Genomic DNA, 12129 nt, shown 5'->3' with positions numbered 1-12129 from the left:
CTGGTAAAGCCATTAACCCGGAGCAGGAAAGCAGCACACTCTGTTGCCATAGTCCAGCTGCAGACCCAGAGCCTGGTGTGGCTTTGTGCTCCTGGGAGCCAGCACCTTGTTTCATGGGTGCGTTGGGGAGCTCGCTGGGGAGAGGGAAGGTACTGGCAGGTAGCTGCAGAATAGCCCGAGTGCCTGGGTTCCTGTGTGACTATTTACCCCTCTGTTCTGGCAGCCAAAGCGCCTCATTTCTCCCGTCTGGGCGACGTGGAGGTCAACGCCGGGCAGAACGCCACCTTCCAGTGCGTGGCAGCCGGGAAGGCGTTGGAAGCGGAAAGGTTCCTCATGCAGGTAACTGAGGGGTGGGGGTGTGGGGGGGTCTGCTCTGCCAGCGTAGAGCCTTTTGCTGGCTCCACCGCACCCCCCGGAACTCCCTGAGATGGAGTCGGCTCGTTCCCCACCTCACTGCCGCACGGTGCCCTGGACTGACAGCTGTGGGGCTGTGACTGGCTCAGCACTCGGGGGGCAGGGCTGCATGCTCCACTCTGGAGCACAGGAGGGGGAAGGAAGTGAACAGTGAGGGACGGGGGTGGGGGGACCCTCCCCCTATTTGCCATGGAAATCCCATTGGAAGATCAAAAACTACAGATGAGGGCGAGCCCCCCGCCCGTAACCAGCCCTTCCTCAGAGGCCCAGCCTGCTGCCCTCTCCCAGGCAAAGCGCCCTTTGCGCCCGGGACTGGACCCCCAGGTAGGAGTGGGAGATGTGGGCCGATATAGTCCCAGGCCCATACCCACGCCCCTTCCCCTGCAGGACACCGCATTGGTGGTGCTGTAGTGCCGTTCCCAGCTGTTCCTTCGGGGGGGGCAGCGCGCTCCCACCTGGAGCGAAGCCCCGAGCTGCTCCCCATAACCCCTGTGGCTGTGCAGGGAGCAGCCCTGAGGGGGCTCTGGATGGCTCAGCAGGCGAGGCGTTCAGGGAGAAGCCAGTGGGGAGAAACGGGATGCTCCGTCAGACTCAGAGGGGATCACCCCTCCTGCCTGGGCAGCAGTGGGGAGCAAGCACAGGAGGGCTGGGCAGCATGAGTTGTCTGGGGATCCCCCCAACGTCCTCTCTCTCTGGCCGGCAGAGGCAGAATGGAGCCGTCGCTCCAGCCGCCTCAGTGAAGCACATCAGCCATAGAAGGTTCCTGGCTACCTTCCAGCTGGACGAGGTCTCCAAGGGGGAGCAGGATCTTTACCGCTGCGTCAGCCAGTCCGTGCGGGGCTCCGGCGTCTCCAACTTTGCCGAGCTGATTGTGAAAGGTGAGGGTGACGCTCGCTGACACTCGAGGAGGGGCCTGGAGCGGAGGAACTCAAAGGGTGTTACAAAGCTGTCATGTGAACTCAGGCCGTTAACTAACATGATGCTAAACGTGACCGGCCAAGTCACGTTTAAAAGGTATTCGCTGATTATGGTGGACCCTCCGCTCTGCTCCCCGGCCAGGGTTAACCATGGCCACCACATTACTGTCCTTGTCTACATGCAGGGCACAATCATGTCTGATGTGGTGTTAGCTAACCTGTGGGAGTTACCATGACCTGTTCGCAGTGTGGATGTGGCCTGCCTGCTTCTCTCTGGGATTCATCCCGGACTGCTTGGCACAAACTCGAGCCAACATTCTCAGAAGCGGCAGCTGACTCTGGGCCCTTCCGTTTCCCGGGGCTCAAGGCCTGCTTTTCCGAGGCACCGAGCACCTGCAAATCCAGGGGAAGTCAGTGAGACTTGGCACTTCTGAAACCAGGTCTGAGGTGTCTTGCTGACAACTTCCCAGGGGGTTGATTTTGGCCCACTGTATTCTAATTCTATGCTAATGACAGAGGTGTAGCGAGCGCCCTCCGTACCCTCCGACTGGAGGGGTCCCCGCAAGGAAGGGGGCCCCTAAAAGTGGCAAAATAAATACCACATTCCAGTTTCTGCATTGTAAGGGGCCCCGCCCGGACATATGTTCGGAGGGGGCCACCGTTCGGAGGGGGCCACGTTCTTTGTTGCTACGGCCCTGGCTAACGACCTTCCCTTTGCTCAGGGCTTCTCACTGATGTAGAGTGAGATACTGCTTCATCCTGAAGGATTCCAACCTGCTGGAGCTGTATGAACCCAGTCAAGTCAATAGGAGCCTTTCCTTGATTTGACTGGGCACTGGAACACGTTATATGCATCTCTTCTCCCTACCCACCACTGACATGCGTCTGCCTCTGGGGTGGAGCGCTGCAGCTGTTCAGCAATGCACTCCAGTACTGTGCGGCCTTGTGTATTGCGTCATGTGCTGTTAGCTCGACACAAATTAAGGGGGATGTAAGGACTTAGGAACATAGGAACTGCCAGATTGAATCGGGCCCAACATCTATCTAGCCCAGTGACAGTGGCCAGCAGCAGTTGCTTCAGAGGAAGGTACAAGAAACCCTGCAGTAGGCCGTTGTGAGATAACCTGCTTCCTGAGGTTTTTCCCACTACCCTCTAGTAGTAGAGGTTAGCTTATGCCCTTAAGCATGAACTCTTAGTTATTTGTTAAATTTGTAATATTATTAGGGGTCTTCTTAAATCGCGGAGAAATCACACCTTTTTTGCGGGTTGGTCATTGCATACATAGCAAATTTAGCGGCTGTTATGTATGCTGCGACCAACCTGTGAAAAATGAGTGATTTTATTGTAGGGGGCTCGTGGTGTTGCCATCCTTACTTCTCCACTGCTGCTGGCGTTGCCTGAAGCTGGTGGCGGGAGAGCAGCAGCTGCTGTCTGGGCGCCCAGCTCTGAAGGCAGCGCTGCCGTCAGCAGCAGCATAGAAGTAAGGGTGGCCGTACCATGCCGTTCTCCACTCTGCTTTCAGAGCTGGGTGGCTGGAGACGATATTTAACGGGGGAGACCATATTTCATAGTCCATGATGCGATTTTCCTGGCTGTGAATTTGATAGACCCCCAATTATTATAACTGATTGCCTTGCTATCTGGATACAGGTCCAGTCGCTTTTAAAATCCTGCCTCAATGCTATGTAGTAGCAATAGGTTCCACAGGCTAATTGTGCCATCTCTCAATACCCAGTGGGAGGAAGGAGTTTTTTTTGCTTAGCACAGTGGGACCTCACTAATTCTCACTGACTGGCTTTTGCGAGTCAGCGAACGCAGACAATTAAAAAGGAGGCAGAAGAATGCATCCTCCAAATGTACTGGGTTCGTTTATTTTGACGGTTGTGGCGAAGCGTTAATTATTGATGACAGAATTTCACAGCTCCGTGGCAACTGCTTGGAAGCATATTCTGTAAAAAAAAAAAAAACACAAGGAAGTTCTGGTCACATGAGACCTTACTGCTGCCTGTGCTGTTAAACCTCAGAGGGGGTGTGTGTGTGTGTGTGTGTGTGTGTGTGTGTGCGCGCTTATGCATTCGTGACTGCTTTATTTGTAGGTGTGAATTCTAAAGAGTGCTGCTGTGTGCAGGACCGAATTGTGCTCTCGGTTCCAGGAGTATAAATCCCCTGATCTCACGCTGCTGCCACACATCAAAGACGATGACAGAGTAGACTTGCCTAAGAGGAGAAATTTGCAACCATCAGGATTGCTAGCAATGGGCCAGGTTCTGCTCTTGTTTACAACAGAGTGAATCCGGAGTGAAGGCAGAGCGGCTGCTCTTAGAACCGAATTGGAGCCGGCATCCTTATTATGCCAGGGTCCTTTGAGCTAAATGGTAAAGAAGAAAGTCTGAATGTTAATTTAGTTCCTCTTTGTGTTCCGGCAGCACTAGAGTTCAGCTCCCCGTTGTGCTCGGGTACACACATGGCAGTAGGTGCTTCTTGGTCCAAACTGCTTCCAGTCTGAATAGATGAGACAGACTGAAGGTGGGAGAAATGATTATTATCCCCTTGTTACAAATGGGGCACTGAGGCACGGCGAGGCTAAGTGGTTGTATCAAGGACACACAGGGAGTTGGTGGTAGATCAGGGAACTGCACCTGGGTTTCCTGAGTCCTAGGACAGCACTTCAAACCACTAGGTGTGCAGTGGCTCTCCAGGGTACAAGCATCGGTAAAGCAGAAGGGGAACGTTCCATTCACCCCCCTCCCCCCTTTATCTTTCTCCAGAGCCCCCCACGCCCATCGCTCCCCCCCAGCTGCTCCGAGCAGGCTCCACCTACCTGATCATCCAGCTCAACACCAACTCCATCATCGGCGACGGCCCCATTGTGCGCAAGGAGATCGAGTACCGCTTGACCTCGGGGCCCTGGTCGGAGGTCCACGCCGTCAACATGCAGACCTACAAGCTGTGGCACCTGGATCCTGACACGGAGTACGAGATCAGCGTGCTGCTCACGCGGCCGGGGGACGGAGGGACTGGCAAGCCGGGGCCGCCCCTCATAAGCAGGACCAAATGCGCAGGTAGGCACCCGCCTTAACGTGGGAGGCTCCAGGGTATTGGCTGGTCCTTGATTGACAAGGATCTGCCTGGGTATCCATTGGGTGTGGTGTAAAACCTGGGCACAATATTTTCTGGGCTGGTGACGGTCTCTTTGGTTCTTCCAAAGTCCTGGTCAGGGATATGGAGGGGATGTTTCCCAGGACATTGTGCTTTTCCTAGTCATCCAGCGGCCCTGAACTGCCCCCCCGTCCCGCTCGCCATTGGTATTTTGGGGCTTGTCTACACTGGTAGAAGGGTAGTTAAACCACTGTAGTTACACCAGGATAACTCCCCATGTGGCCAGTCTTATTCCGGTAAGTTTAAATCACTTCCAAAGTGGCATAAGCTCCACTGGAAAAAGGGCCCTCTTATACTGGAATGAGTGTCCATGTGGGGGGTGGAGGGGTTCTGCTTTTTACTTCACACAAAGCCTAGGAACGGGGATGTGGTCTAGTGATTACAGGAGGAAATGGAAGAGCAGGACTCCTGAGTTGTGTTCCCAGTGCAAAGACGGTAGCGGGGTCTAGTAGTTAGAGCTGGGGATGGGGAGTTCAGGACTCCTGGGTTGTGTTCCCAGCTCTAAGACGGGAGCGGGGTCTAGTAGTTAGAGCAGGAGACTGGGGGTCAGGACTCCTGGGTTGTGTTCCCAGCGCTAAGACAGGAGCGGGGTCTAGTAGTTAGAGCTGGGGATGGGGAGTTCAGGACTCCTGGGTTGTGTTCCCAGCTCTAAGATGGGAGCGGGGTCTAGTAGTTAGAGCAGGAGACTGGGGGTCAGGACTCCTGGGTTGTGTTCCCAGCTCTAAGAAGGGAGCGGGGTCTAGTAGTTAGAGCGGGGGATGGGGAGTTCAGGACTCCTGGGTTTGTTTCCTAGCTCTACCACTGACTCCCTAAGTGACCTCAGGCAATCCACTTAGCCTTCCCGTGTTCGTTAAAGCTGAGAAGTTGTGGCCAAGGGCCCTATGTCCTTGACTGTTTCCTACGGTGAAGTCTTAGCAGCTCTTGTTATGGCGTTATCGGTTTGCAATCAGACAGGTATTAACCACCCACCCAGGCCAAAAGAAAATCGAAGCGCCCCAAAGAAAACCCTCCTGGCACAGGAGCCGGCTCTGCAGCCTGGATTTACTGTTTAATACACTCACAGGGGCCGCAGGAAACTGACAAATGATGGTTGCTTCAGCAACTGGGTAAAGCAACAGTCAGAGCTCGCTGGCAGCGGGAGAATTAATAACAGCCCAGAACAATGAGGTTTCGCGCCCGCCATAACTCAGCTCCAGAGGAGCGGTTTCTTAGAGGCAGGCTGGTAGAGCAGTCGCGGAGGTGCCGAGTGGGTTAAGAGGCAGGGGAGGATCTTGTGTGAGCAAAGCACTGGGGCTGGGGCGGCTTTCTGGGCTGGGCGGGGGACAAAGGAAGCACAGAGGGGCTTCAGCTAGCTCGTGGCCCCACTGCTCTAGGCACATACCAGATGAGCAGCCCCGCCCCAAAGAGCTTGCAGGCTGAGAGATGGGACCATACTGATGGGTGGGGGGAGATGAGCTAACAAGAAGCCCAAGGGAGTTGGGAGCTTTTCTGAGGTCTGGCAACATTTGGGTGCCTTCATCCTGTGAGACCTTCCTGCTTCCACCTTCTTTCTGGCGGGGACGCGAAGAGAAGGAGCCCCAGAAAAGTCTCGCAATCTTTCCAGCCCCAACAAAATGAGGTGTTGCGGATAAAGGACACCTTCACTGACTTCCATAGGAGCTGGGGTCGCCCAGCGGCTCCCCGGGTGGAGATGTGGAGCCGGATCCCATCCTTAGACACCATGTGGCTGATGTACGCGGCCGGTGCACAGCAAATAACAATGAACACTTGCTAGATGGTGCTTATATAGCCCCATCATCACAGCCTGTGAGCACCTCTCACCACCCCCAAGTCCCCAGTGTAAGTGACTTGCCCAGAGTCAGACGCAGGAAGTCTGTGGCAGAGCGAGCCCAGAGCACCAGAGTTGTAGAGTGGTGCTTTAACCACAAGCCCATCCTTCCTCAAGTGGCGGCTTCTAGCTGACCTGGACTCCAACCCTGTGGAAACATGTTCCATCACAAGGGTGGCCAGCTGTCCGGTTTTCGAAAAGGGGACCTGATGATGATGTCCGGTCAGATCTACCGACTGGACACCCAATGTCTGGTTACTGCAGGCGGGAGGTGCCAGCCCCTACTCATCTGGGGCTGCCTCCTACCTGCGTCGGGTGGCAGCTCCACAAGTGAGTCCCTCCCAACCCATGCAGGGGGGCAGTGAGAGGGGAAGAGCAGCGAGCGACGGGGGGAGGGGAAAAGAGGAGTGAATGGGGGGGCCTCGGGGGAAGAGGCTGGGCAGAGGTGAGGCCTGGGGTCTGGGGGGGACAAGGCGGGGCAGGGGTAGGGCCACTGGAGTGTCTGGTTTTTATATATTACGAAGTTGGCAACCCTAAAGGGTCCCTTGAGATCATTGCGACGGACACGCTGCGTCAGCAGATGCTTCCCGAGGCCGTTGCCTTCTCAAGCTCCAGAATGCACCGCGCCCTCCGGGTGGGAATCGCTGGCAGTGCAAGTCCAGGACCCGTTAGCTGCATGTGCTCGCAGAACTTCAAAGGGCAGCTGCCTTGAGCTGCCACAGATCTGCCGCTAATTGGCTTTTGAGCAACGGCATCCTGCGGCATTGGGTCTGCTCTATTGTTCCTTCGCGGCGAGCCTTTCATGAGGGTTGGCTGGGTTGTCACTGGAGGAGCGTGACTCCAGTCCCTCGCAAACTGGTGCACAATTCGCTGGATTGCAGCGGCAGAGACCAGCCTGAATTTGTTCCAGGGCAGCACCAGCATCCAGGCTGGGATTTCCTCCCCCTCGCCTGGCAGAGGCCCAGACTTTGTTAGCAAACAGTCCCCTGGCCCTGACCCTCTCCGTCTCCTTGATCCGAGATCAAATGCAGGGAGCTCGCTTGCCTGGCTGGTAGCTCAGCAGACCTAGTGAACAAACAAGTGCCGCGAGAGAGCTTGCTAACGAAGCCTGCACTCTAATCAGACTCGTTAAAGGCTAGCGGGGTGCACTGGGTAGGTCTGAACCTTAAAGCACAGCAAATGTACAGGGCTGATCCAGACCCAGGGGCATTGATCGTCAGTGGGTTAGTAAGAACAGCAGCCAGCAGCTGCCTGCAGGACACTTGATACACAGGCAGTGTGGATCCGTGAACTCCCTATAACAGGAAGCACAATCTGTGTCGAGCACCGCTCCTTAGAGATGGGTGACACACAGAAGCCTCTAGATCAGGGATGGGAATGAGCCCAACCCCGACTTGGATCAGAACCTCCCCAAACTTCCTGCAACCCGGTGGAGAGGAAGGTGGGCTTTGTGCCTCAGACACTGCACTGGGAGGAGATCTGGGCTTGCTTGTGAAACGATACCGCCGGCGCAGGCATCACTGGGCCATGATTGACCTGACGATGGGGGGGTTGGCCATGAAGATGCAAGTGGGGACACTCTCCAGTCCTTTCAGTCCAGCTTGCGGGAGGAAGGTCAGCTGCACAGGCGTCAGCTGTGTAAAAATGAGGGTGGGCGACTCCCTTGCCCCGAGGCGATGTGCCCCTTTCTCTGACTTTCAGGCTGGATACGTGGGGGGAGCTCCCTTCATTCTCCTGTGCTTGGTTTTAAGCAGACTGCGGGTTTTATAACATTTGCTTACAAACTCATCAAAATATTTGCCCTGATGGCTAACCCCATTTTAAAGCAGGAGAAAATCTGGATGGCTGTGTTTCGGAACGGGCTGCCTAATTGTGTGACCGATGACAACACTGTGTACTGTGCCTGTTGAGAAATAATGAGCTGTACTCTTCGGTAGCACCGTCCTTCTGCTCTGGCCCATGTCTGATTATGCAGATAGGATAAACGGGAGCACTAAGAAGTTGAGTGACATGACCAAGGTTATGCAGTGAGTCAGTGGCAGAGCTAAGAATAGGCAACCCCCCCCTCTGCCCCCCGGTCTCTTGACTCCCAGGGGGGCTGCTTTCTTTTGCCTTCCTCTGCAACATCAGCTATGGGTTGCTGCCAGAGGCAGGATATCGGAGCATATGGAGCAGTGGTGTGACCCGGCATTGCAAGGCCTGGACCTACTTCAGCTTCCCACGTACAGATGATGTCACAAGTGATACCACTTCAACAACAGGAGCTCTGCCGGGTGGTGGCTCCGAAACCCATTCCCCCCCTGGGTTTCACAGTCAGCGAGGGGAAAAATGCTTCTGCCCCATGGGAACATTCAGAAGGAGGCGGCCCTTGTTTTAAAGACCTCCCCCTGTTGGTTGCCTTGACAGCGGGTTGCATGAGGTCACAGACGACGGGAGGTGTTCTAGGGCTGGCGTTTCAGATACTCCATGGCAACAGACTTCCTTGGTGTGCTGGGGATTCAACTGCTCAGTAATTGAACAAAGTCAAAGGGAACAAGCTGACATTAAGGAGGAACATGACTGTTGCATGTCTGGTCCCCTTGAAATAGCTGCTTTTACGAGATGATCCATAGCAGCCGTTTGTTGGGAAGCGATTGCAGGCTGACAATGAGGGAGGCACGGACCGTGTTCTCCAGGTTTGTTCCGTTCCCCCCCACACCTCCACCCTCTGTCGGTTGAGGTGAACTGGAGCCTATAAATTAAACACACCTGAACGCTCGGGCTCCTTGTGCTGGGGAAGTAATGGGAGCACTTAACCTTTCTGGGAATGAGCTTGTTTTTGAGCTGGCAGATCCTGAATGTTATTTACAAAGTGATGTTGTAGGCGTCCTTGTCACGTCTCCACGCGCACGGGAATGGGGGGTTGTGAAGGAGGCTCAGTTGCTGCTGACTTCAGGCCCCAAAGAAAACGGTTCGCTGATGTCACATACCTTAGGTGAGCGCACATGGAAGATGTAAGAATCATAGAATCTCAGGGTTGGAAGAGACCTCAGGAGGTCATCTAGTCCAACCCGCTGCTCAGAGCAGGACCAACACCAACTAAACCATCTCAGCCAGGGCTTTGTCAAGCGTAACCTTAAAGACCTCTAAGGATGGAGATTCCACCACCTCCCTGGGTAACCCATTCCAGTGCTTCACCACCCTCCTGGTGAAATAGTGTTTCCTAATATCCAACCTAGACCTCCCCCACTGCAACTTGAGACCATTACTCCTTGTTCTGTCATCTGCCACCACTGAGAACAGCCAAGCTCCATCCTCGGTGGAACTCCCCTTCAGATAGTTGAAGGCTGCTATCAAATCTCCCCTCCTTCTTCTCTTCTACAGACTAAATAACCCCAGTTCCCTCAGCCTCTCCTTATAAGTCATGTGCCCCAGTCCCCTAATCATTTTCATTGCCCTCCACTGGACTCTCTCCAATTTGTCCACATCCTTTCTGTAGTGGAGGGACCAAAACCGGATGCAATATACTCCAGGTGTGGCCTCACCAGTGCCGAATAGAGGGGAATGATCACTTCCCTCGATCTGCTGGCAGTGCCCCTACTAATGCAGCCCAATATGCCGTTGGCCTTCTTGGCAATGAAGGCACACTGCTGACTCCTATCCAGCTTCTCGTCCACTGTAATTCTCAGGTCCTTTTCTGCAGAACTGCTGCTCAGCCAGCCTGTAGCAATGCATGAGATTCTTCTGGCCTAAGTGCAGGTCTCTGCACTTGTCCTTGTTGAACCTCATCAGGTTTCTTTTGGCCCAGTCCTCTAATTTGTCTAGGTTACTCTGGACCCTGTCTTTACCCTCCAGTGTATCTACCTCTCCCTCCAGCTTAGTGTCATCTGTGAATTTGCTGAGGGTGCAATCCATCCCATCATCCAGGTCATTGATAAAGATAATGAACAAAACTGGCCCTAGGACCGACCCTTGGGGCACTCCGTTTGATACCGGCTGCCAACTAGACATCGAGCCGTTGATCACTACCCGTTGAGCCCGACAATCTAGCCAGCTTTCTATCCACCTTACAGTCCATTCATCCTATCCATACTTCTTTAACTTGCTGGCACTGACCTTCACCCCAAACTCTAATCACGCCCTGAACTGCCTACTCTGGGTGCAAGCTAGCTGCTGCCTCAGTTTCCCCTCTCCTGACCTGGTTTGATTGCTGGCCTCTGGCTAAGACATTAAAGGAAATGTCTGCCCCTTGCAGAACAACCAAGTCCAAAATAGGCCCAAAACTCAACGTCTTCCACGCCGGTCTCAGGCTGGCCCCAGCCCCTCCTCCCTGAGGGTCCATCTTCTCTCCTCAGCCCCTCCTGGGCTCATTGGAGGCTCCTGCAGTAAGTTCCAGCCTTCTATTGGAGTTTTCCCTTCACTCCAGCTCTCCAGGGGCTTCTGTCTTATCTCCGCCCCAGAAGGCCTAGTTTAGTAGGGTTACCATACGTCTGTTTTTTCCCGGACATGTCCGGCTTTTTGGTAATCAAACCCCCGTCCAGGGGGAATTGCCAAAAAGCCGAACGTGTCCGGCAAAATACCGGCCGGGCACTTCCCCTCCCACGGCTGCTCTGCTCCTCCCCTGACTCTTCGGGTCTGTTTAAGAGCCAAGCTGCCTGAGCGCTCTGGCTTCAGGCAGCCCCCTTAACTCCGGACCCTGCGCCACCAGAGCAGAGCAGCTGGAGCCCGGGAGGGGAAGTGCCCGGCCGGCGGCTGGGGTCCGGAGGTAAGGGGGCTGCCCGAGCGCTACCGGCTTCACGGTTTGCCGGGCAGCCTTCAGACCCTGCGCCCCCGGCTGGGCGCTTCCCCTCCCGGGCTACAGCTGCGCTGGGGAAGCGCCGGCCGGGGGCGCAGGGTCTGGGGGCTGCCCGGCAAACCGTGAAGCCAGTAGCGCTTGGGCAGCCCTTTTTGTGTGGCTGGGAGGGAGGGAGGAGGGGGAGTTAGTGCGGGGACTTTGGGGAAGGGGCGGGGAATGGGCGGAGTTGGGCGGGGAAGGGCGGAGTTGGGGCAGGGCCAGGGGTGGGAAAGGGGCGGGACCAGGGCCCCATGGAGTGTCCTCTTTTTTAATTTTTTAAATATGGTAACCCTAAGTTTAGTCACATGCCCATGTGGCGTGCAACGTTGGTCATTTTCTCCACCTGGGGAGGCAAGCGAAGTGTGTGGGGTTGAACTCCTCACCCCATAAAGGGCCGGTCACCCTGCGATACAGAGACTCAGAAAATCCCCAACTGGGACAAGTCCCAGCAGCAGGCCCTGAACCTGGATGTCTCATTCTGAAACCAAGAGCTGGAGGTAAAGGACTACATCTGCTAGCTGTAGTCGACTTATCTACTGTTTTTGTGGACCAGCCACTAGAGGGGGACACAGAGGTGCACCTTGGTAATGTAGGCCACACATGGAAAGCCCTGCTCCGTGGGTTCTCAGCTTGGAGGGTCATGGCCTGGCTTCCTGAGGGATCATGACTGCTTTCCCTCTCTTTTTGGCTAGGGCCCTGGCATGTTTTTCTCTTGTGAACCACTCTTTGGGTCTATGGAATAATCACCGTTACAACTGGGACTTTCAAAGCCGCCTAGACGACTCGGACGTATCCAAGGCAGCTTTGGAGACGCCCCATTGGGTCAGAGCAGGCTCCAGCTAGACACGTTCCATAACCCCACCAGAGACAGTTATGGAATAACCTGCCCACCGGGGAAGTTCCCTCCCGGCCCCAGGTGGTTAGTGACTGTGCAGGTGGGTAAGAGTGTGGTCGTGGGGAGCTGCCCAGGGGAGCAGGCAGGGAGCAGAGGGGAAGT

At 55.1% G+C, this 12129-nt stretch overlaps 1 protein-coding gene across 1 annotated transcript in view; it reads left to right on the top strand.

The window, feature by feature from the left end:
- Positions 1 to 12129, top strand: part of PTPRU (protein tyrosine phosphatase receptor type U) — a 273624-nt gene that overhangs the window by 132799 nt on the left and 128696 nt on the right. The window contains exons 5-7 of the mRNA XM_054011788.1: positions 224 to 339; positions 1118 to 1292; positions 4101 to 4394. Coding sequence (XP_053867763.1) covers positions 224 to 339; positions 1118 to 1292; positions 4101 to 4394 — 585 coding nt within the window. The remainder of the gene's footprint in view (positions 1 to 223; positions 340 to 1117; positions 1293 to 4100; positions 4395 to 12129) is intronic.

This window comes from Malaclemys terrapin, chromosome 22, assembly GCF_027887155.1.
Source record: "Malaclemys terrapin pileata isolate rMalTer1 chromosome 22, rMalTer1.hap1, whole genome shotgun sequence".
NCBI classification, from domain to species: domain Eukaryota; kingdom Metazoa; phylum Chordata; order Testudines; family Emydidae; genus Malaclemys; species Malaclemys terrapin.
Note: the sequence above shows the minus strand (reverse complement) of the source record. Positions and strands in the feature narration are given on the sequence as shown.